Raw genomic sequence first — 25,558 nt, forward strand, 5'->3', positions numbered from 1 at the left:
ATCCATGCCGTTAAAGCTACTCTGAAGGGTCTCGAGAAAAGCGTCCGCGAGTCACGCACTCACCGGCTACCCGTCACTGGCCAGCTTTTCCGCGACCTTTGCGACCGGTTAGACAAGAAACCATTCGGTGCCCTGCATAGTTTGATAATAAAAGCTGCCATGTACCTGGCCTTTTATGGGTTTTTGAGACCGGCCGAGTTTACATCCCCGGCTAACAGTAGCAGATACGTCACTCTCGGTCAGCTCTCGGCTTCCCGAGATGGTTTCATACTTTCGCTACTCACCACTAAGACCTCTCAGGTAGGCCCCCCAACCCAGGTGTTTTACTTCCCGACCTCTCATCATTGGTGCCCCGTGCGCGTGCTGCAACAGCTTCTGTTCTCTCTGCCAAACAAGCCGCCCGACAGTCCTTTGCTACCGTTCAACAACACTCACCTTACCTGTCCCCAATTTATAACCCATATTCGTGTTTTACTAACCAATCTGGCAGTAGACCCGTCCTCAATATCCGGACATTCCTTTCGCTTCAAGAAATCGTGTTCCAGCACATATAATCAAAAGACTAGGTCGTTGGCGTTCGTCCTGTTTCAGGCGCTACATTCCTTGTCCGTATACTGAAATAAATCTTGCCTGTCAGAATTTGGTGTTATGAATAAATGTTTGTAGCCTTCCGATATGAAAAGGAATTGTTGTTGTTTTTTGGCCTCCTTCAGCTATCCCTTCAACGTCGCGGTTTCGGCATAACTCTAACCGCTTTAGCTAGCCAGCAGGTAGGAGTCCTTCTTTCGTGAGTGCCCGACCACAAGTGCCCGATTCATTGGCCTGTATTTGTGGGAGGGGCACGGTTGCCTATATCATGGCACCCCTGCCCCTCCTTCAATGAACGACGTGTCAAACTCTCCCACCCTACCCATCCTCAATCTCAGCTTCACACCAAGGGGATGGCCTCCTTCAGCTATCCCTTCAACGTCGCGGTTTCGGCATAACTCTAACCGCTTTAGCTAGCCAGCAGGTAGGATTCCTTCTTTTGTGAGTGCCCGACCATAAATATATATATACCTTAGGCACAAGCCGAGGACAGCTTGGTTTTTAAGTAAGGGGGTATGTAACGCCCCAGAGTGGCATTACCTGTACTTTGCGCCTCGCTACTATCTCTAATGGGCTACTGTCATGTCATCTGTGTATTTATTTCCATGTCCTGCACAATGTGTACTCATAATCTTGTTATATAACTGCTCACGTGTAATATGCCTGGTTCACCAGTAGGTGGCAGCATAAATGGCAGAGCTACAGAAGCAGAGAATGGAGCTTTCTATTCCATTCTAGAATCTACAGTCCTATGTAACACCACAGATAACACAGTGATAGCTCTCTGAGTACAAATAATGTAATATATGTCACCTGCAGTCCTATGTAAGACCATAGATAACATATTGATAACTGAGTACAGATAATGTAGTAGATGTCACCTGCAGCCCCATGTAAAACCTTAGATATTACAGTGATAACTCTCTGAGTACAGATAATGTAGTATATGTTATTTAAGTTTCAGTCCTATGTAACACCACAGATAACAACTAAGTGTAGATAATTTAGTAGATGTCACCTGCAGTCCTATGTAACACCATATGTAACACACTGATAACTCTCTGAGCACAGATAATGTAGTAGATGTCACCTGCAGTCCTATGTAATACCACAGATAACACAGTGATACCTCTCTGAGTACAGATAATGTAATATATGTCACCTGCAGTCCTATGTAACACCACAGATAACACAGTTATGAAGGACACTCTTGATAATGTATCTTTATTAACATTTTATTATTTTATGGTTGGTTTTGTTAGGTTTTTCATCATGTCATTAATACACTCCAGACATTCAATGCCAGACGAATCGATATGATTTTCTTTATATTGTGTTGTTGTTTGTACATTCATTTTCATGGTTGTAGATTTTTTTTTCCACTCCCTGTCTTCTCCATCATCATGATCATCGTCATCATTGTCATCTTTATCATTGTCATCATCTTTATCATTGTCATCATCTTTATTATCTTTATCATCGTCATCATGATCATCATGATCATCGTCATCATTGTCATCGTCATCATTGTCATCGTCATCATTGTCATCGTCATCATTGTCATCGTCATCATTGTCATCTTTATCATCATCATTCTCGTTTTTCTGCATGAAAAAAAAGAATTTGTTATATTCATTGCTGGATGTTAGGAGACGGATGTGTGATTTCAGGGGTGCACCGCCAATGAGGCGAGCTGAGGCGACTGCACCAGGAAGGGGCAAGAGGGGAGCAGCAGCATTGTGGAAACGCTTATCTCTACACATCTCTTTACTCAGGGCAGCAATGCAGTTGAATGCGGTGATGGGGCACGGGAGCGATGTCTCCTTGGCCCACCGTTCCCTCTAATAAGCTTTAGTCCTAGTTCCTATCAGAGGCCGGGGTCATCATTATCGCACCGCCTGAGCTCGGGGCACAGACTGGAAGAGGTCCATGCCTGGTACTGATTCGCTGACAGCAGAATGAAGGCAAGTATTTGAGGGTATTATTTATATTTGGTGGTATGCTGTTGGGCCACAATGAGGTGGGGGCAGTGGCGTACATAGAGAAGTAAGGGCCCCATAGCAAAGATCAAACCAGGCCCCCCACACAGGACAGAAGGGCTTCCGCCTAAACCCTTTTCAGTGACCCTTGGGCCATTTTTCCGCTGCCTCATTTGCTAAAAGTTGTTCCTTCAGAGGGTAGAGTCCTGACCAAGTTTTCATCTCCATTAGAAGATAGGATAATCCCAACTAAGACTGGGCCCCTCTTGCTCTGCCGCTGTTAGTTAGGCCCCTGGGTGGGGGTCATTATTTTGTAACTTGAAAGCTCTGTGGGGACATTGTGGCTATAAAAAGGAGCATTTCTGTACCGTCACACATTATAGGAGGCCCTAAGGGGACATTCTTTGTACTGGGGGCACTAAAATGGGGTAGTTTATTGTACTAACACAGGTTATCAGGGGGCATTTTTTGTACTTGGGGCACATTGTGAGAGACCATTTTTATACAGGCACACGTTACAAGGGGGAATAATTTTACTGGCAAACATTATAAGGGGTCATTTTTTGCACTGGCACGCATTAGAGGGGGATTATTACTACTGGGGCACTATGGGGGCATTATTACTTCTGGGGGAAAAATAAGGGGCATTATTACTATTGGGTGCACTGTTACCACATAGTGCACTCTGGAAGAGGATTATTACTATTGGTGGAGCTTTTGGGAGGACTGTTACTTTGGGAAGCAGCTTGGCACAATTATTTTTGGAGGACACTGTTTATGGCACTATAAGTTTCGGGGGCACTTTTTGCTGGGCACAGTTATATTTTAGGGCACGGTGTGCCAATAATTATTGAAGGGGGCACTATCTGTGTAATAATAGTATTTTCAGATTATCTGTTTCTGAAGTATATTATTGGGAAGCACAAGCATTAAAATGTATTGGCTCCGTGTAGGTAAACTTCGCTTCACCTAAAGTCGCTCGAGACTTCGGTAAATTAATTCGGGATTCATTTCTGCATCTTTAACAACATTTAAAATTAGGAATCGAAAGTCGGTTTAGTACCAGCTCGTACCTCCCTGGTGCCCTCTGATTTAGGCCTCTTGTACACGACCATATGTATTTTGTGGTCCGCAAAAAACAAATCCGCAAAAAATATGGATGACATCCGTGTGCATTTCGTATTTTGCGGAACGGAACAGTTGGCCACTAATAGAACAGTCCTATGCTTGATGCGGACAATAATAGGACAATTTTTTTGTGGAACGTAAATATAGACATACGGAAACGGAATGCACACGGAGTAACTGACGCTTTTTTTCCGGACCCATTGAAATGAATGGTTCCAGATACGGTCCGCAAATAAAACGTAACGGACAAGGAAAGAAAATACGTTTGTGTGCAAAGAGGCCTTAATGTTTTAGTCCCTGGTTTCCTGTGATTTACTGTTTTGTTTTAGTCCCTGGTGTCCAGTGATTTAGTGTTTTAGCTCCTGGTGTCCAGTCATTTAGTGTTTTAGCTCCTGGTGTCCAGTGATTTAATGTTTTAGTCTCTGGTGTCCAGTGATTTAGTGTTTTAGTCTCTGGTGTCCAGTGATTTAGTGTTTTAGTCTCTGGTGTCCAGTGATTTAGTGTTTTAGTCTCTGGTGTCCAGTGATTTAGTGTTTTAGTCTCTGGTGTCCAGTGATTTAGTGTTTTAGCTCCTGGTGTCCAGTGATTTAGTGTTTTAGCTCCTGGTGTCCAGTGATTTAGTGTTTTAGCTCCTGGTGTCCAGTGATTTAGTGTTTTAGTCTCTGGTGTCCAGTGATTTAGTGTTTCAGCTCCTGGTGTCCAGTGATTTAGTGTTTTAGCTCCTGGTGTCCAGTGATTTAGTGTTTCAGCTCCTGGTGTCCAGTCATTTAGTGTTTTAGCTCCTGGTGTCCAGTGATTTAATGTTTTAGTCTCTGGTGTCCAGTGATTTAGTGTTTTAGTCTCTGGTGTCCAGTGATTTAGTGTTTTAGTCTCTGGTGTCCAGTGATTTAGTGTTTTAGTCTCTGGTGTCCAGTGATTTAGTGTTTTAGTCTCTGGTGTCCAGTGATTTAGTGTTTTAGCTCCTGGTGTCCAGTGATTTAGTGTTTTAGCTCCTGGTGTCCAGTGATTTAGTGTTTTAGCTCCTGGTGTCCAGTGATTTAGTGTTTTAGTCTCTGGTGTCCAGTGATTTAGTGTTTCAGCTCCTGGTGTCCAGTGATTTAGTGTTTTAGCTCCTGGTGTCCAGTGATTTAGTGTTTTAGCTCCTGATGTCCTGTGATTTAGTGTTTTAGTCCCTGGTGTCCAGTGATTTAGTGTTTTAGTAACTGGTGTCCAGTGATTTAGTGTTTCAGCTCCTGGTATCCAGTGATTTAGTGTTTTAGCTCCTGGTGTCCAGTGATTTAGTGTTTTAGTCCCTGGTGTCCAGTGATTTAGTGTTTTAGCTCCTGGTGTCCAGTGATTTAGTGTTTTAGTCCCTGGTGTCCAGTGATTTAGTGTTTTAGCTCCTGGTGTCCAGTGATTTAGTCTTTTAGCTCCTGGTGTCCAGTGATTTAGTGTTTTAGCTCCTGGTGTCCAGTGATTTAATGTTTTAGTCTCTGGTGTCCAGTCATTTAGTGTTTCAGCTCCTGGTGTCGAGTGATTTAGTGTTTTAGCTCCTGGTGTCCAGTGATTTAGTGTTTTAGCTCCTGGTGTCCAGTAATTTAGTGTTTTAGCTCCTGGTGTCCAGTAATTTAGTGTTTTAGCTCCTGGTGTCCAGTGATTTAATGTTTTAGCTCCTGATGTCCACTGATCTAATGTTTTAGCTCCTTGTGTAAAGTGATTCAGTGTTTTAGTCTCTAGTGTCCAGTGATTTAGTGCAGGCATCCTAAAACTGCGGCCCTCCAGCTGTTGCAAAACTACAACTCCCAGCATGCCCGAACAGCCTACAGCAGGGCATTGTGGGAGTTGTAGTTTTACAACAGCTGGAGGGCCGCAGTTTGAGGATGCCTGATTTAGTGTTTTAGCTTCTGATGTCCAGTGATTTAGCGTTTTAGCTCCTGCTGTCCAGTGATTCAATGTTTTAGCTCATTTAGTGTTTTAGCTCCTGGTGTCCAGTGATTTAGTGTTTTAGCTCCTGGTGTCCAGTGATTTAGTGTTTTAGTCTCTGGTGTCCCGTGATTCAATGTTTTAGCTCCTGGTGTCCAGTCATTTAGTGTTTTAGCTCCTGGTGTCCAGTGATTTAATGTTTTAGCTCCTGATGTCCAGTGATTTAGTGTTTTAGCTCCTGATGTCCAGTGATTTAGTGTTTTAGCTCCTGGTGTCCAGTGATTTAGTGTTTTAGCTCCTGGTGTCCAGTCATTTAGTGTTTTAGCTCCTGGTGTCCAGTCATTTAGTGTTTTAGCTCCTGGTGTCCAGTGATTTAATGTTTTAGCTCCTGATGTCCAGTGATTTAGTGTTTTAGCTCCTGATGTCCAGTGATTTAGTGTTTTAGCTCCTGGTGTCCAGTCATTTAGTGTTTTAGCTCCTGGTGTCCAGTCATTTAGTGTTTTAGCTCCTGATGTCCAGTGATTTAGTGTTTTAGCTCCTGATGTCCAGTCATTTAGTGTTTTAGCTCCTGGTGTCCAGTGATTTAATGTTTTAGCTCCTGATGTCCAGTGATTTAGTGTTTTAGCTCCTGATGTCCAGTGATTTAGTGTTTTAGCTCCTGATGTCCAGTGATTTAGTGTTTTAGCTCCTGGTGTCCAGTGATTTAGTGTTTTAGCTCCTGGTGTCCAGTCATTTAGTGTTTTAGCTCCTGGTGTCCAGTCATTTAGTGTTTTAGCTCCTGGTGTCCAGTCATTTAGTGTTTTAGCTCCTGGTGTCCAGTCATTTAGTGTTTTAGCTCCTGGTGTCCAGTCATTTAGTGTTTTAGCTCCTGGTGTCCAGTGATTTAATGTTTTAGCTCCTGATGTCCAGTGATTTAGTGTTTTAGCTCCTGATGTCCAGTCATTTAGTATTTTTAATCCGTAGAGGACCTCCGCTGTACACGTACGGCACTGGTGGAAGTGACTTAAGGACCAGCGGCGTACATGTACGGCAGGCTGATCGGGTGGGTGCAGGAGCTTCGCCTGCCCGATCAGCAGCATGGACCAGGCAGTCACTGACTCCCGGGCCCCTGCTGCATACACCAGCATCGGTGAAAACGCTGATGCCGGCGTATTAATATTAACCCCTTGTATGCCGCTTTCAAAGCTGACCGAGGCACGCAGAGGGTTTGCGGAGGGTATGGGTGCCCTCCACATCTCCATCAGGTCCCCGCTCTGCAGTGATGGAGACATGATGGCAGAGAAGGCAGCCCGATGCCTTCCATAGGCATTGTGGCGTTTCCTTCTATGAAGCTTGTGAGATCAAGCCCCTTAGGCTCGGTATCACAGGCAAACTGTCAGCATAAAAGCCGAAAGCCAATGCATTACAATACAGGTTTTATTGTAATGCATTGCAGAGGGGATCAGACCCCAGAAGTTGAATAAAAAGTAAAAAAAAAGTAAAAAAAAAAGCGTTTTTCATAAATAAAAAAAGCCCCTATCCCAAAATAAAATACATATTTGAAATTTAAAAAACAAACAAAAAAAAACAGACATATTGGGTATTGCCGCTTCTGTAACGACCGGCTTTATAAAAATATCACATGATCAACCCCCTCACCTGAACCCTGTAGAAAAAATTAAATAAAAACTGTGCTAGAACAACCATTTTTTTCTCACCTTACATCACAAAAAGTGCAACACCAATAGTACCAATCAAACTGTCACCTCTTCTTGCAAAAAAGGAGCCCCTACATAAAACAATTGGTCAAAACATAAAAAGACTATGGCTGGTTAAAAGTGAAAAAAAAATGCCCATATTAGGTATCGGCATGTCCGTAACAACCAGGTTTATCAAAATATCACATGACCTATCCCCTCAGGTGAACACTATAAAAAATAAAATAAAAATTGTGTAAAAAAAAGCCATTTTTTAGTCACCTTACATCACAAAAAGTGTAATACCAATCGATCAAAAAGTCAAACGCACCCCAAAATAGTACCATCATCTCAATCAAACCACCGTCATCTCATCCCGCAAAAAATGAGACTCTACCTAAGACAATCGCCCCAAAAAAATAAATTAATATGGAGACACTAAAACATGATTTTTTTTTGTTTCAAAAATGCTTTTATTGTGAAAAAGCCCTTTTTGGGTTACCTTACATCACAAAAAGTGTAATAGCAAGCGATCAAAAAGTCATATGCACCCTAAAATAGTACCAATCAAACCGTCATCTCATCCTGCAAAAAATGAGACCCTACCTAAGACAGTCGCCCAAAAAATAGAAAAAACTATGGCTTTCAGAATATGGAGACACCAAAAAATCTTTTTTTTCAAAAAAGCTTCATTATGTAAAACTGAAACAAACAACCCAAAAAAGTCAATATTTGATATTGTCGCATCCGTAAAAACCTGCTCTATAAAAATACCACATGATCTAACCTGTCAGATGGAACACTGTAAAAAAGGAGAAAGAAAAACGGTGCCAAAACAGCTATTTTTTGTTACCTTGCCTCACAAAAAGTGTAATAGAGAGCAACCAAAAATCTAATTTACCCTAAAATAGTACCAAGAAAAATGCCACCTTATCTCCTAGTTTCCAAAATGGTGTCACTTTTTGGGAGTCTCTACTCTAGGGGTGCATCAGGGGGTCTTCAAATGTGTCATTGAAACTTAAAATTATCCTAGTCTGCCCTCCAAAAACCACGTGGCGTTCCTTTCCTTCTGCGCCCTGCCGTGTGCCCGTACAGCAGTTTACGACCACACGTGGGGTGTTTCTGTAAACTACAGAATCAGGTTAATAAAAATTGAGTTTTGTTTAGCTGTTATCTCTTGCTTTGCTATGTGAAATGTAAAGTAATAACTATTATATGAGGTATCACTATCTGTTTTAAAAGCAGAGAAATTGACATTTGGAAAGTTGCAAAATTTTGGGGTAAATTTGGGAGTTTAAAAAAAATTTAAAATATTGTCTAAAATGTACCTCTATCATGAAGTACAATGTGTCACGAGAAAACACTCCCAGAATGTCTTGGATAAGTAAAAGCGTTCCAAAGTTATTACCACCTAAAGTGACACATGTCACCTGCTGTGCTCGTGCGCCATCATTAAATGGGTATTCCCATCACAGACAATGGGGGTTTATTGCTAGGATATGCCCCCATTGTCTGATAGGTGCAGGTCCCACCTCTGGGACCCGCACCTACGCCGAGAACGGAGAGTAGCAAATGGGAGCACACAGCACTTGCGCGGTCACTACTCCCATTAATTTCTATGGGGCTGACGGAGATAGCTAGAAATAGCATGCGCAGTGCTCCCTCCATCACCTTTCCCCACTCCGTTCTCGGTGTAGGTGCGAGTCCCAGAGGTGGGACCCGCACCTATCAGACAATGGGGGCATATCCTAGCGATATGTGATGGGAAGCATATCCTAGCAATATGCCCCCATTGTCTGTGATGGGAAAACCCCTTTAAAATCCAGACTGACGACATATATATTCGTAAGGCGATCGGGAAAGGGTTAATAACTTTTTCTTTCCTGTAAATAGAGTTGGGATAATGGAAGTAATTACAGATCACTGTGTAATAGTTGTATGACACACCCTCTGCCTGAGACTCATCTGGTCATAAAGGTAAAGATTCGGGAAACATCCAATTAGTTGATTCATAAATATCTAGATCCGGATACAATGTAAATAATGAAACAGAATATTACATTGGGGCCCAGAGGGATATTGTGGTAGAAGGTATGTAAGTAAAGAATACTGCATGGGGGGTGGAGGGACCCTCAGATACAATGTATCTTAGGTTTGAGGGAATATTACATAGGGAGTGGATGAGTTGATGAAGACTTGGATACAGTGTGTACTCAGAATAAGAGCGCATTCAGAGCATGTTTCTAGGTCCGCACCTGTTCCGCAATGTTGTGGAACAGGTGCGGACCTATTCATTTCAATTGGGCCGCAAAAGATGGGAACAGCGCACCGTGAGCTGTCCGCATCCTTAGTTCCGTGGCCCTGCAAATAATATAGAGCATGTCCTGTTCTTGTCAGTAATCTCGGGCAAGAATAGTCATTTTCTATCACAGGGTCGGCCCTGTGCGTTCCACAAAATGCGGAAACACACAGCCGGTATCTCGGTTTTTTGGATCCGCAATTTGTGGACCCCGAAACATTATGGTCGCCTTGTAAAGGAAAATGAATGTACATAGGGAGCCTTGGATACAATGTACCATATGTAATGATGCATATTTACCTATGGACTATAGAGACACATGGAGTATATATGATACAATATACTGACATCAAATACAGTATCCAATATCCTGTGTGCAGACAGGAGAACACGTGGATACACAGTGACCTCACCTGGGGTCTATCATCGTTGGACTCATTGTCCTTCTCATATGGAGCAGAATTTCCAGGCATCACCAGAGCCCAAATCATCAGAAGCCCAACGCAGAGTCTCATCGTGTCACCGTCCGCCGATATTACTCCTCCTATCACAGGCTGAGAGTGATGCTGCCGGCAGTGTACTCAGCTCTTATACCAGTCAGGACAGCCCAGAAACCGGAGCTTCACCCTGACGCCTTCATTAATTACAGTGTGAAACAAGCAGGACAATATTGAACAATAGGAAAGAATTGTGAAATTACATTTGATGACTAGTGATGAGCGGACCCGAGGATGTTCGGGCTCAACGGGTTTGGCCGAACTTTGTTATAAAGTTCGGTTTGGGTCCTAAATTTGACTGTGAACCTGAACCCCATAGAAGTCAATGGGGACCTGAACTTTGGGGCTGTAAAATTGCCTTAAAATAGTCCTAAAAAGGGCTAGAGGGCTGCAAATGGAACCACAATGGAGGTAGGAGCAGGACAATTGCCTCGTAAACAAATGTGGATAGGGCTTAAAATAACATAAAATACATAAAAATCTAAAAATCTTGAACCAGGAAGCGAAGGTCCAAGTGGAGTTGGAGGTTGAAGAGGCAGTGGATGTGGCAGAGGAGGAAGAGGCGGAGGAGGAAGCCAACACTATTTTTGTTGTTTTTTTGTTTTGTTTTTCTTTTACTTCACCTGCAGTCCTATGTAACACCACAGATAACACAGTGATAACTCTCTGAGTACAGATAATGTAGTAGATGTCACCTGCAGTCCTATGTAACACCACAGATATCACAGTTATGAAGGACACTCTTGATAATGTATCTTTATTAACCTTTTATTATTTTATGGTTGGTTTTGTTAGGTTTTTCATCATGTCATTGATACACCCCAGACATAGCTTGCCAGGCAAATCAATGTTATTTTCTTTATATTGTGTTGTTGTTTGTACATTCATTTTCATGGTTGTAGATTTTTTTTCCCACTCCCTGTCTTCTCCATTGTCATCATTGTCATCGTCATCATTGTCATCATCTTTATCATCATCATTATCGTTTTTCTGCATGAAAAATTAGAATTTGTTATATTCGTTGCTGGATGTTAGGAGACGGATGTGTGATTTCAGGGGTGCACCGCCAATGAGGCGAGCCCAGGCGTCTGCACCAGGAAGGGGCAAGAGGGGAGCAGCAGCATTGTGGAAACGCTTATCTCTACACATCTCTTTACTGAGGGCAGCAATGCAGTTGAATGCTGTGATGGGGCACGGGAGCGATGTCTCCTTGGCCCACCGTTCCCTCTAATAAGCTTTAGTCCTAGTTCCTGGAGCCTATCAGAGGCCGGGGTCATCATTATCGCACCGCCTGAGCTCGGGGCACAGACTGGAAGAGGTCCATGCCTGGTACTGATTCGCTGACAGCAGAATGAAGGGAAGTATTTGAGGTTATTAGTTTTATTTGGCGGTATGCTGTTGGGCCACAATGAGGTGGGGGCAGTGGCGTACATAGAGAAGTAAGGGCCCCATAGCAAAGATCAAACCAGGCCCCCCACACAGGACAGAAGGGCTTCCGTCTAAACCCTTTTCAGTGACCCTTGGGCCATTTTTCCGCTGCCTCATTTGCTAAAAGTTGTTCCTTCAGAGGGTAGAGTCCTGACCAAGTTTTCATCTCCATTAGAAGATAGGATAATCCCAACTAAGACTGGGGCCCCTCTTGCTCTGCCACTGTTAGTTAGGCCCCTGGGTGGGGGTCATTATTTTGTAACTAGAAAGCTCTGTGGGGACATTGTGGCTATAAAAAGGAGCATTTCTGTACCGTCACACATTATAGGAGGCCCTAAGGGGACATCCTTTGTACAGGGGGCACTAAAATGGGGCAGTTTATTGTACTAACACCAGTTATAAGGGGGCATTTTTTGTACTTGGGGCACATTGTGAGAGACCATTTTTATACTGGCACACGTTACAAGGGGGAATAATTTTACTGGCAAACATTATAAGGGGTCATTTTTTGCACTGGCACGCATTATAGGGGGATTATTACTACTGGGGCACTATGGGGGCATTATTACTTCTGGGGGAAAAATAAGGGGCATTATTACTATTGGGTGCACTGTTACCACATAGTGCACTCTGGAAGAGGATTATTACTATTGGTGGAGCTTTTGGGAGGACTGTTACTTTGGGAAGCATCCTGGCACCGTATCAGCTTGGCACAATTATTTTTGGAGGACACTGTTTATGGCACTATAAGTTTCGGGGGCACTATTTGCTGGGCACAGTTATATTTTAGGGCACGGTGTGCCAATAATTATTGAAGGGGGCACTATCTGTGTAATAATAGTATTTTCAGATTATCTGTTTCTGAAGTGTATTATTGGGGAGCACAAGCATTAAAATGTATTGGCTCCGTGTAGGTAACTTCGTTTCACCTGAAGTCGCTCGAGACTTTGGTAAATTAATTTGGGATTCATTTCTGCATCTTTAAAAACATTTTAAATTAGGAATCCAAAGTCGGTTTGGTACCAGCTCGTACCTCCCTGGTGCCCTCTGATTTAGGCCTCTTGCACACGACCGTATGTATTTTGTGGTCCGCAAAAAACAAATCCGCAAAAAATATGGATGACATCTGTGTGCATTTCGTATTTTGCGGAACGGAACAGTTGGCCACTAATAGAACAGTCCTATGCTTGATGCGGACAATAATAGGACAATTTTTTGGTGGAACGTAAATAAAGAGGCCTTAATGTTTTAGTCCCTGGTTTCCTGTGATTTACTGTTTTGTTTTAGTCTCTGGTGTCCAGTGATTTCATGTTTTAGTCTCTGGTGTCCAGTCATTCAATGTTTTAGCTCCTGGTGTCCAGTGATTTAGTGTTTTAGCTCCTGGTGTCCAGTCATTTAGTGTTTTAGCTCCTGATGTCCAGTGATTTCATGTTTTAGTCCCTGGTTTCCTGTGATTTACTGTTTTGTTTTAGTCTCTGGTGTCCAGTGATTTCATGTTTTAGTCTCTGGTGTCCCGTGATTCAATGTTTTAGCTCCTGGTGTCCAGTCATTTAGTGTTTTAGCTTCTGGTGTACAGTGATTTGATGTTTTAGCTTCTGGTGTCCAGTGATATAATCCGTAGATGACCTCCGCTGTACACGTACTGCGCTGGTGGATGTGATTTAATGACCAGCGGCGTACATGTACGGCGGGCTGATTGGGCAGGTGCAGGAGCTTCACCTGCCCGATGAACAGCATGGACCGGGCAATCACTGACTCCCGGGCCCCTGCTGCATACACCAGCATCGGTGAAAACACTGATGCCGGCTTATTAATATAAACCCCTTGCATGCCGCTTTCAAAGCTGACCGAGGCATGCAGAGGGTTTGCGGAGGGTATGGGTGCCCTCAGACATCTCCATCGGGTCCCCGCTCTGCAGTGATGGAGACATGATGGCAGAGAAGGCAGCCCGATGCCTTCCATAGGCATTGTGGGGTTTCCTTCTATGAAGCCTGTGGAATCCAGCCCCTTAGGCTCGGTATCACAGGCAAACTGTCAGCATAAAAGCCAAAAGCCAATGCATTACAATACAGGTTTTATTGTAATGCATTGCAGAGGGGATCACACCCCAGAAGTTGAATAAAAAGTAAAAAAAGTAAAAAAAAAAAGTAAATAAAATGTGTTTTTCATTAAAAAAAATGAAAAAATGACATATTGGGTATTGCCGCGTCTGTAACGACTGGCTCTATAAAAATATCACATGATCAACCAATCAAACTGTCACCTCATCTTGCAAAAAAGGAGCCCCTACATAAAACAATCGGTCAAAAAATAAAAAGACTATGGAGACACTAAAACGTGATTTTTTGTTTGTTTCAAAAATGTGTTTATTGTGTTAAAAGTAAAAAAATAGACATATTAGCTATCAGCGTGTCCATAACAACCAGGTCTATCAAAATATCACATGACCTATCCCCTCAGTTGCACACCATAAATTTTTTTTTATAAAAAAGGTGTCAAAAAGCAATTTTTTTGTCACCTTACATCACAAAAAGTATAATACTAAGCGATCAAAAATTCAAACGCACCCCAAAATAGTACCAATCAAACCGTCATCTCATCCCGCAGAAAATCAGACTCTACCTAAGACAATCGCCCAAAAATAAAAATAAAAATCTATGGCTCTCAGAAATTATATGGAGACACTAAAACATGATTTTTTTTGTTTCAAAAATGCTTTTATTGTGAACACAGTAAAAAAATAAAAATAAAAAGGTAAAAAAAAGCCAAGACCTTTCCCCTCAGTTGAACACCATAATTTTACAAAAACGGTGTCAAAAAAGCAATTTTTTTGTCACCTTACATCACTAAAAGTACCAATAAAACTGTCATCTCATCCTGCAAGAAATGAGACCCTACCTAAGACAGTCGCCCAAAAAATTGAAAAAACAATGGGCCAGATTTATCATTAGCTCAAGTCAGAATAATGGAGTGAAAAATTTGCGACTTTTTTCTGCTCTGCGCTATGCTCGCCAGTTTTCTGAAAGTGGGCGTGTTTTCTTATGTAAATGAATCTCTAGACAGATTTACTATTGCGATTATTTAAAAAGTCGCAAAAAAGTCGCAAAAAAATGCGCAATTTCACTCCAGTGAGGACCATGCTTATCTTATGAGACTTTTTAATAGAACATGCGACTTTTTCGTAAAGACGTGCGACTTTTGTAAAGCTGCTTACTGACGGATAAACTGCTACCGTCAAACCACATTTATTACAGTCTTAAAGGGACGATCATAAATCTGACTCGGCTAAAACTGACTTTAACCATATGTGAAAGTGGAATGAGCTGTCAGAGTCGTGATAAATCTGGCCCTATGGCTTTCAGAATATGGAGAAACCAAAAATCCTTTTTTTCAAAAATGCTTGATTATGTAAAACTGAAACAAACATATTTGATATTGTCGCGTCTGTAAAAACCTGCTCTATAAAAATAGCACATGATTAGGGATGAGCGAACCCGAATTTTGGGGTGTCCGTGACACGGACCCGAACACGAACATTTTCGTAAAAGTCCGGGTTCGAGTTCGGTGTTCGCCGCTTTCTTGGCGCTTTTTGAAAGGCTGTGTGGCGAAACCAACCTCGCCACTGGGTTTTGGAGGGGGCTGTTTAAAAGCCTCTTGCCTCAGGATTATGGCCCATAGTAACTGTAAAGGAGAAGACAGACCGGCCGCACAGCTTAAATCTGTCTGTAGAATTGTATTTTATGTTATTATGCGTTCGGTTAAATTGTATGTTATGTGAGGGCACCCAGATAGCTAATATTATTGTATTTGTGTATTCTGAGTGCCATTCACCTAATGATATGCACTCAGACTTGAGCTATCTGGGGATATGTTAAATGTCTGTGTTTGCTGTGGGGGTGTGCCATTGTGTGTTTGGGTGGTGATTCCTGTCCTGTTGTCCCCACATGTGTATTGGTGATCTCCCCTTTGTCCTGAGAGATAATTGGATTGTGTTCGGTCGTCTCCGGGACAGAGGGGAGGAAACCATGATGCATTGTGGGGATATGTTGTATCTGTCCTGTATCTGCAAAAACTGTAATAAAAACCAGGCTGGGTGTGCCAGCACATCAGATCACTGCTGACCCTCAAGACGGAGCCTTGTCTCGTTATTGGGGGATTCCCTGTATGCTGTTGGAGACTGATTGCCAGGAGTGTAAGCCGACTGAATGCTTTTCCTGTTCGTCTGCTGACAGCTACTCGCGAGGTTCCAGTTTGGAGTGCTATTTTGTATCCAGTTCGGGAGGTTGGTGTTCTGCAGTAGCTGTGCCTGCATCTCGGAAAGGGGCATATCGCCTGAACGGATTTTAACCCCTTGTCTGCTGAAACGGTGCCGTTACATTGGTGGCAGCAGTGGGATCGTTCCTACAGCCAGAAGGACAGCTACAGGAGACACCATTTCTGTGGATTCTACAATTTAAGGGCAACGCATGTCTCAGTACAGTGACCCTAAAAGCACCAGGATGGAACCAGCAGTGGAGTACAGATACTCTGTGGAGGAATTTGACCGTATGATGTGGTTGCGGCTGAACTTCTTCGGACCCAATCCAGGTGAGAAATACGTGAAGTTCGTGAGGAATCTAGTGTCTACGACCCTACTATACCGGGCAGAAGGTGACGGTCAGCTGCCACGTTGGGTGGACCTCCATCGGAAGTTACGGTTGCGGGACAGTGGGAGCCCAGTCTCCATTCCCCAGCGGCAGTGTGAAGTGCAGGGAGGGGAGAGCAGCGGCCTCCCTCCCCAGCGGCAGGCTGAGTTACAGGGGGCAGAGGTAGTTGTTCCTGCCCCCCAGCAGCAGAGTGATATGCCGGGAAGGCAGTGTGAAGTGCAGGGAGGGGAGAGCAGCGGCCTCCCTCCCCAGCGGCAGGCTGAGTTACAGGGGGCAGAGGTAGTTGTTCCTGCCCCCCAGCAGCAGAGTGATATGCCGGGAAGGCAGTGTGAAATGCAGGGAGAGGAGAGCAACGGCCTCCCTCCCCAGCGGCAGGCTGAGTTACAGGGGGCAGAGGTAGTTGTTCCTGCCCCCCAGCAGCAGAGTGATGTGCCGGGAAGGCAGTGTGAAATGCAGGGAGAGGAGAGCAGCGGCCTCCCTCCCCAGCGGCAGGCTGAGTTACAGGGGGCAGAGGTAGTTGTTCCTGCCCCCCAGCAGCAGCATGATTTTTTGGGAATTGGGAGCCGAGTCTCCATTCCCCAGCGGCAGACGGAGTTACAGGGGGCAGAGACAGTCGGTCCTGTCCCCCAGCGGCAGAGTGTCCTACAGGGAATAGAGAGCCCAGTCTCCTTTCCCCAGCAGCAGGACACTGTATTGTGAGCGGAGGCGGTCGGTCACTCTCCCCAGCGGCTGGAAGTATGTATGGGAGAGGAGCTCGCTACCCCCTCTCCCCAGCGGCAGCTTAACGCACCAGGGGGAGACAGTAAGCCCCACAACTGTGCAGATGGGACCGTGGTCTCTGCACTTACAGCACAGGGGGTAGGGACAGTTGTTCCTGTCCCCCAGCAACAGGGCAGTTCAGCCAAAGGGGAGACAGTCGGTCTCCCCCTCCAACAACCAGGCTCCAACCAGGCTTCTTCCGTGGTAGCGCTGGCACCAGGGCTGAGTACCGCTGATCCCTGCCCACAAAGCAACCTCCACTCCAAACCAGGGAGCAACACAGAGACCGGGAGTACCAGCTACCAATATAACATTGGTGGACTTACTGGACAGAGACAGGCTACGAAATTCAGCAGGTCCAGTATTTTGTTGTGGGTGGGCTGCCAGACTAACTCAGGTACCGACCGGCGTGAGGTCAGGTATCTGGTTAGTCTTCCCTGGGGGGGGGAGATGTGTGGCGAAACCAACCTCGCCACTGGGTTTTGGAGAGGACTGTTTAAAAGCCTCTTGCCTCAGGATTATGGCCCATAGTAACTGTAAAGGAGAAGACAGACCGGCCGCACAGCTTAAATCTGTCTGTAGAATTGTATTTTATGTTATTATGCGTTCGGTTAAATTGTATGTTATGTGAGGGCACCCAGATAGCTAATATTATTGTATTTGTGTATTCTGAGTGCCATTCACCTAATGATATGCACTCAGACTTGAGCTATCTGGGGATATGTTAAATGTCTGTGTTTGCTGTGGGGGTGTGCCATTGTGTGTTTGGGTGGTGATTCCTGTCCTGTTGTCCCCACATGTGTATTGGCGATCTCCCCTTTGTCCTGAGAGATAATTGGATTGTGTTCGGTCGTCTCCGGGACAGAGGGGAGGAAACCATGATGCATTGTGGGGATATGTTGTATCTGTCCTGTATCTGCAAAAACTGTAATAAAAACCAGGCTGGGTGTGCCAGCACATCAGATCACTGCTTGACCCTCAACACGGAGCCTTGTCTCGTTATTGGGGGATTCCCTGTATGCTGTTGGAGACTGATTGCCAGGAGTGTAAGCCGACTGAATGCTTTTCCTGTTCGCCTGCTGACAGCTACTCGCGAGGTTCCAGTTTGGAGTGCTATTTTGTATCCAGTTCGGGAGGTTGGTGTTCTGCAGTAGCTGTGCCTGCATCTCGGAAAGGGGCATATCGCCTGAACGGATTTTAACCCCTTGTCTGCTGAAACGGTGCCGTTACAGGCTGCAAAGCAGCCAATCAACAAGCGTCATACTACTTGCCCCAAGAGGCCGTCACAGCCATGCCTACTATTGGCATGGCTGTGATTGGCCAGAGCACCATGTGACCCAGCCTCTATTTAAGCTGGAGTCACATAGCGCCGCCCGTCACTCTGCTCTGATCAGCATAGGGAGAGGTTGCAGCTGCGACGTTAGGGCGAGATTAGGCAGTGATTAACTCCTCCAAAAGACTTCATTCAGTGATCGATCTGCAGCTGTGGATGATTGAACTGCTGCTATTCAATTGCTCACTGTTTTTAGGCTGCCCAGAGTGTTTTTCATTCACTTTTTTCTAGGGTGATCGGCGGCCAATTTGTGTCTTGTGGTGCGCCAGCACAAGCTGCGACCAAGTGCATTTAACCCTCAATAGTGTGGTTGTTTTTTGGCTAAATCCTACATCAGGGTCAAGCTGTCACACCAAGTGCATTTAACCATCAATAGTGTGGTTATTTTTTGGCCATATCCCAGTCTAATTCTGTCTGTAAACCTATACCTGTCACCCAGCACCTAAATAATAGGCCTCAAATTTATATTCATCTAAATCTGTGGTTATTGCTGAGGCTGGTCAAGTTATTTAGTGTCCGTCAAAGCACAGTTTTTGTTCTGGGTTGAAATACAATTCCCAACTTAGCAATTCTCTAAATTAGTGGTTTCTGCTGTATCAGGCCTACTTTAAATCCATCTCTAAAAGGGTATATAATATTCAAGGTGCAGATAGGGTCATTCTCAATAACTTCACACACACGCTACTGTGCATATCCCAGTCTAATTCTGTCCGTAAACCTATACCTGTCACCCAGCGCCTAAATAATAGGCCTCAAATTTATATCCAGCTAAATCTGTGGTTACTGCTGTGCCTGTATTAGTCTAATACGGTACCTAAATAGATGCCAGATAGTGTAAGGTGTCTGCAAAAAAAGGCCTGAATTTGAATTCAATACATTGGGTCAAATAATATTTTTGTTGTTGTGGTGAACGGTAACAATGAGGAAAACATCTAGTAAGGGACGCGGACGTGGACATGGTCGTGGTGGTGTTAGTGGACCCTCTGGTGCTGGGAGAGGACGTGGCCGTTCTGCCACAGCCACACGTCCTAGTGAACCAACTACCTCAGGTCCCAGTAGCCGCCATAATTTACAGCGATATATGGTGGGGCCCAATGCCGTTCTAAGGATGGTAAGGCCTGAGCAGGTACAGGCATTAGTCAATTGGGTGGCCGACAGTGGATCCAGCACGTTCACATTATCTCCCACCCAGTCTTCTGCAGAAAGCGCACAGATGGCGCCTGAAAACCAAGCCCATCAGTCTGTCACATCACCCCCATGCATACCAGGGAAACTGTCTGAGCCTCAAGTTATGCAGCAGTCTCTTATGCTGTTTGAAGACTCCGCTGGCAGGGTTTCCCAAGGGCATCCACCTAGCCCTTCCCCAGCGGTGGAAGACATAGACTGCACTGACGCACAACCACTTATGTTTCCTGATGATGAGGACATGGGAATACCACCTCAGCATGTCTCTGATGATGACGAAACACAGGTGCCAACTGCTGCGTCTTTCTGCAGTGTGCAGACTGAACAGGAGGTCAGGGATCAAGACTGGGTGGAAGACGATGCAGGGGACGATGAGGTCCTAGACCCCACATGGAATGAAGGTCGTGCCACTGACTTTCACAGTTCGGAGGAAGAGGCAGTGGTGAGACCGAGCCAACAGCGTAGCAAAAGAGGGAGCAGTGGGCAAAAGCAGAACACCCGCCGCCAAGAGACTCCGCCTGCTACTGACCGCCGCCATCTGGGACCGAGCACCCCAAAGGCAGCTTCAAGGAGTTCCCTGGCATGGCACTTCTTCAAACAATGTGCTGACGACAAGACCCGAGTGGTTTGCACGCTGTGCCATCAGAGCCTAAAGCGAGGCATTAACGTTCTGAACCTTAGCACAACCTGCATGACCAGGCACCTGCATGCAAAGCATGAACTGCAGTGGAGTAAACACCTTAAAACCAAGGAAGTCACTCAGGCTCCCCCTGCTACCTCTTCTGCTGCTGCCGCCTCGGCCTCTTCTGCTGCTGCCGCCTCGGCCTCTTCTGCTGCTGCCGCCTCGGCCTCTTCTGCTGCTGCCGCCTCGGCCTCTTCCTCCGCCTCTGGAGGAACGTTGGCACCTGCCGCCCAGCAAACAGGGGATGTACCACCAACACCACCACCACCTCCGTCACCAAGCGTCTCAACCATGTCACACGGCAGCGTTCAGCTCTCCATCTCACAAACATTTGAGAGAAAGCGTAAATTCCCACCTAGCCACCCTCGATCCCTGGCCCTGAATGCCAGCATTTCTAAACTACTGGCCTATGAAATGCTGTCATTTAGGCTGGTGGACACAGACAGCTTCAAACAGCTCATGTCGCTTGCTGTCCCATGAGAGCCGTGCCTTCCCTGCACAACCAAGTATCCGATAAAATCAAGTGTGCACTGCGCAACGCCATCTGTGGCAAGGTCCACCTAACCACAGATACGTGGACCAGTAAGCATGGCCAGGGACGCTATATCTCCCTAACTGCACACTGGGTAAATGTAGTGGCAGCTGGACCCCAGGCGCAGAGCTGTTTGGCGCACGTCCTTCCGCCGCCAAGGATCGCAGGGCAACATTCTTTCCCTCCTGTTGCCACCTCCTCCTTCTCGGCTTCCTCCTCCTCTTCTTCCATCTGCTCATCCAGTCAGCCACACACCTTCACCACCAACTTCAGCACAGCCCGGGGTAAACGTCAGCAGGCCATTCTGAAACTCATATGTTTGGGGGACAGGCCCCACACCGCACAGGAGTTGTGGCGGGGTATAGAACAACAGACCGACGAGTGGTTGCTGCCGATGAGCCTCAAGCCCGGCCTGGTGGTGTGCGATAATGGGCGAAATCTCGTTGCAGCTCTGGGACTAGCCGGTTTGACGCACATCCCTTGCTTGGCGCATGTGCTGAATTTGGTGGTGCAGAAGTTCATTCACAACTACCCCGACATGTCAGAGCTGCTGCATAAAGTGCGGGCCGTCTGTTCGCGCTTCCGGCGTTCACATCCTGCTGCTGCTCGCCTGTCTGCACTACAGCGTAACTTCGGCCTTCCCACTCACCGCCTCATATGCGACGTGCCCACCAGGTGGAACTCCACCTTGCACATGCTGGACAGACTGTGCGAGCAGCAGCAGGCCATAGTGGAGTTTCAGCTGCAGCACGCACGGGTCAGTCGCACTACAGAACAGCACCACTTCACCACCAATGACTGGGCCTCCATGCGAGACCTGTGTGCCCTGTTGCGCTGTTTCGAGTACTCCACCAACATGGCCAGTGGCGATGACGCCGTTATCAGTGTTACAATACCACTTCTATGTCTCCTTGAGAAAACACTTAGGGCGATGATGGAAGAGGAGGTGGCCCAGGAGGAGGAGGAGGAGGAGGAGGGGTCATTTTTAGCACTTTCAGGCCAGTCTCTTCGAAGTGACTCAGAGGGAGGTTTTTGGCAACAGCAGAGGCCAGGTACAAATGTGGCCAGCCAGGGCCCACTACTGGAGGACGAGGAGGACGAGGATGAGGAGGAGGTGGATGAGGATGAAGCATGGTCACAGCGGGGTGGCACCCAACGCAGCTCGGGCCCATCACTGGTGCGTGGCTGGGGGGAAAGGCAGGACGATGACGATACGCCTCCCACAGAGGACAGCTTGTCCTTACCCCTGGGCAGCCTGGCACACATGAGCGACTACATGCTGCAGTGCCTGCGCAATGACAGCAGAGTTGCCCACATTTTAACGTGTGCGGACTACTGGGTTGCCACCCTGCTGGATCCACGGTACAAAGACAATGTGCCCACCTTACTTCCTGCACTGGAGCGTGATAGGAAGATGCGCGAGTACAAGCGCACGTTGGTAGACGCGCTACCGAGAGCATTCCCAAATGTCACAGGGGAACAAGTGGAAGCCCAAGGCCAAGGCAGAGGAGGAGCAAGAGGTCGCCAAGGCAGCTGTGTCACGGCCAGCTCCTCTGAGGGCAGGGTTAGCATGGCAGAGATGTGGAAAACTTTTGTCAACACGCCACAGCTAACTGCACCACCACCTGATACGCAACGTGTTAGCAGGAGGCAACATTTCACTAACATGGTGGAACAGTACATGTGCACACCCCTCCACGTACTGACTGATGGTTCGGCCCCATTCAACTTCTGGGTCTCTAAATTGTCCACGTGGCCAGAGCTAGCCTTTTATGCCTTGGAGGTGCTGGCCTGCCCGGCGGCCAGTGTTTTGTCTGAACGTGTATTCAGCACGGCAGGGGGCGTCATTACAGACAAACGCAGCCGCCTGTCTACAGCCAATGTGGACAAGCTGACGTTCATAAAAATGAACCAGGCATGGATCCCACAGGACCTGTCCGTCCCTTGTCCAGATTAGACATTAACTACCTCCCCATAACCATATATTATTGGACTCCAGGGCACTTCCTCATTCAATCCTATTTTTATTTTCATTTTACCATTATATTGCGGGACAACCCAAAGTTGAATGAACCTCTCCTCTGCCTGTGTGCTGGGGCCTAAATATATGCCAATGGACTGTTGCAGTGGTGGCTGACATGAAGCCTGATTCTCTGCTATGGCATGCAGACTAATTCTCTGCTGACATGAAGACAGATTCTCTGTTACGGGACCTCTCTCCTCTGCCTGGGTGCTGGGCCTAAATATCTGACAATGGACTGTTGCAGTGGTGGCTGACGTGAAGCCTGATTCTCTGCTATGACATGAACACTGATTCTCTGCTGACATGAAGCCAGATCCTCTGTTACGGGACCTCTCTCCTCTGCCTGGGTGCTGGGCCTAAATATATGCCAATGGACTGTTACAGTGGTGGCTGACGTGAAGCCTCATTCTCTGCTATGACATGCAGACTAATTCTCTGCTGACATGAAGACAGATTCTCTGTTACGGGACCTCTCTCCTCTGCCTGGGTGCTGGGCCTAAATATATGCCAATGGACTGTTGCAGTGGTGGCTGACGTGAAGCCTGATTCTCTGCTATGACATGCAGACTGATTCTCTGCTGACATGAAGCCAGAGTCTCTGTTACTGGACCTCTATCCTCTGCCTGGGTGCCTGGGACTAAATATATGACAATGGACTGTTACAGTGGTGGGTGACGTGAAGCCAGATTCTCTGCTATGGGACCTCTCTCCAATTGATATTGGTTAATTTTTATTTATTTTATTTTTATTTTATTTCATTTCCATATCCACATTTGTTTGCAGGGGATTTACCTACATGTTGCTGCCTTTTGCAGCCCTCTAGCTCTTTCCTGGGCTGTTTTACAGCCTTTTTAGTGCCGAAAAGTTCGGGTCCCCATTGACTTCAATGGGGTTTGGGTTCGGGACGAAAGTTCGGGTTCGGATCCCGAACCCGAACATTTCCGGGAAGTTCGTCCGAACTTCTCAAACCCGAACATCCAGGTGTTCGCTCAACTCTACACATGATCTAACCTGTCAGATGAACACTGTAAAAAAAGGAAAAAGAAAAATGGTGCCAAAACAGCTATTTTTTGTTACCTTGCCTCACAAAAAGTGTAATATAGAGCAACCAAAAATCATATGCACCCTAAAATAGTACCAAAAAAACTGCCACCTTATCTCCTAGTTTCCAAAATGGTGTCACTTTTTTGGAGTTTCTACTCTAGGGGTGCATCAGGGGGTCTTCAAATGTGTCATTGAAACTTAAAAATGATTATAAAAATGGTCCCAAAGGTGGAACCCGCACCTATCAGACAATGGGGGCACATCCTAGCAATATGTGATGGGAAGCATATCCTAGCATTGTCTGTGATGGGAAAACCCCTTTAAAGTCCCGACTGCCGACATATATATTCGTAAGGTGGTCGGGAAAGGGTTAATAACTTTTTCTTTCCTGTAAATAGAGTTGGGATAATGGAAGTAATTACAGATCACTGTGTAATGAAGCAGTAATAGTTGTATGACACACCCTCTGCCTGAGACTCATCTGGTCATAAAGGTAAAGATTCGGGAAACATCCAATTAGTTGATTCATAAATATCTAGATCCGGATACAATGTAAATAATGAAACAGAATATTACATTGGGGCCCAGAGGGATATTGTGGTAGAAGGTATGTAAGTAAAGAATACTGCATGGGGGGTGGAGGGACCCTCAGATACAATGTATCTTAGGTTTGAGGGAATATTACATAGGGAGTTGATGAAGACTTGGATACAGTGTGTACTCAGAATAAGAGCGCATTCAGAGCATGTTTCTAGGTCTGCATCTGTTCCGCAATGTTGTGGAACGGGTGCGGACCTATTCATTTCAATTGGGCCGCAAAAGATGGGAACAGCGCACCGTGAGCTGTCCGCATCCTTAGTTCCGTGGCCCTGCAAATAATATAGAGCATGTCCTGTTCTTGTCAGTAATCTCGGAGAAGAATAGTCATTTTCTATCACAAAATGCGGAAACACACAGCCGGTATCTCGGTTTTTTGGATCCGCAATTTGTGGACCGCAAAATATTATGGTCGCCTTGTAAAGGAAAATGAATGTTCATAGGGAGCCTTGGATACAATGTACCATATGTAATGATGCATATTAACCTATGGACTATAGAGACACATGGAGTATATATGATACAATATACTGACATCAAATACAGTATCCAATATCCTGTGTGCAGACAGGAGAACACGTGGATACACAGTGACCTCACCTGGGGTCTATCATCGTTGGACTCATTGTCCTTCTCATATGGAGCAGAATTTCCAGGCATCACCAGAGCCCAAATCATCAGAAGCCCAACGCAGAGTCTCATCGTGTCACCGTCCGCCGATATTACTCCTCCTATCACAGGCTGAGAGTGATGCTGCCGGCAGTGTACTCAGCTCTTATACCAGTCAGGACAGCCCAGAAACCGGAGCTTCACCCTGACGCCTTCATTAATTACATTGTGAAACAATCAGGACTAGCAGGACAATATTGAACAATAGGAAAGTGAATTGTGAAATTACATTTAATGACTAGTGATGAGCGGACCCGAGGATGTTCGGGCTCAACGGGTTTGGCCGAACTTTGTTTCAAAGTTTGGTTTGGGTCCGAAATTTGACCCTGAACCCGAACCCCATAGAAGTCAATTGTGACCTGAACTTTGGGGCTGTAAAATTGCTGTAAAATAGTCATAAAAAGGGCTACAGGGCTGCAAATGGAACCAAAATGGAGGTAGGAGCAGGACAATTGCCTCGTAAACAAATGTGGATAGGACTTAAAATAACATAAAATACATAAAAATCTAAAATAATCTTGAACCAGGAAGCGAAGGTCCAAGTGGAGTAGGAGGTTGAAGAGGCAGTGGATGTGGCAGAGGAGGAAGCCA

At 45.8% G+C, this 25,558-nt stretch overlaps 1 protein-coding gene and 1 long non-coding RNA gene across 3 annotated transcripts; both read right to left on the reverse strand.

Moving 5' to 3' along the window:
* Window positions 1–1,796: 1,796 nt before the first annotated feature.
* LOC122922598 (phosphopantothenoylcysteine decarboxylase subunit VHS3-like) lies at window positions 1,797–10,185 on the reverse strand. 2 transcript variants are annotated; one of them, XM_044273268.1, is made up of 3 exons: window positions 9,986–10,185; window positions 2,180–2,192; window positions 1,797–2,086 (listed from the first exon to the last, which is right to left on the reverse strand). In XM_044273268.1, exons 1-3 carry the CDS (start codon window positions 10,085–10,087, stop codon window positions 1,827–1,829), a joined length of 375 nt encoding a protein of 124 aa, XP_044129203.1. In that variant the 5' UTR covers window positions 10,088–10,185; the 3' UTR covers window positions 1,797–1,826. The 2 variants fall into 2 exon arrangements, with proteins under 2 accessions (XP_044129203.1, XP_044129202.1); XM_044273267.1 differs by having other exon boundaries at window positions 2,174–2,192; window positions 9,986–10,170.
* A 633-nt stretch (window positions 10,186–10,818) lies between these two features.
* LOC122922599 lies at window positions 10,819–25,111 on the reverse strand. Its single transcript, XR_006387150.1, has 2 exons — window positions 24,899–25,111; window positions 10,819–11,059 (listed from the first exon to the last, which is right to left on the reverse strand). It is a non-coding gene; the product is annotated as an uncharacterized LOC122922599 (long non-coding RNA).
* Window positions 25,112–25,558: the final 447 nt, after the last annotated feature.

The sequence above is a fragment of the Bufo gargarizans genome, unplaced genomic scaffold (genome assembly GCF_014858855.1).
Source record: "Bufo gargarizans isolate SCDJY-AF-19 unplaced genomic scaffold, ASM1485885v1 fragScaff_scaffold_549_pilon, whole genome shotgun sequence".
NCBI lineage: Eukaryota > Metazoa > Chordata > Amphibia > Anura > Bufonidae > Bufo > Bufo gargarizans.

Coding starts and splice junctions, on each gene's coding strand:
- LOC122922598 (XM_044273267.1), bottom strand. CDS start 10,087: ATGAGACTCTGCGTTGGGCTTCTGATGATTTGGGCTCTGGTGATGCCT.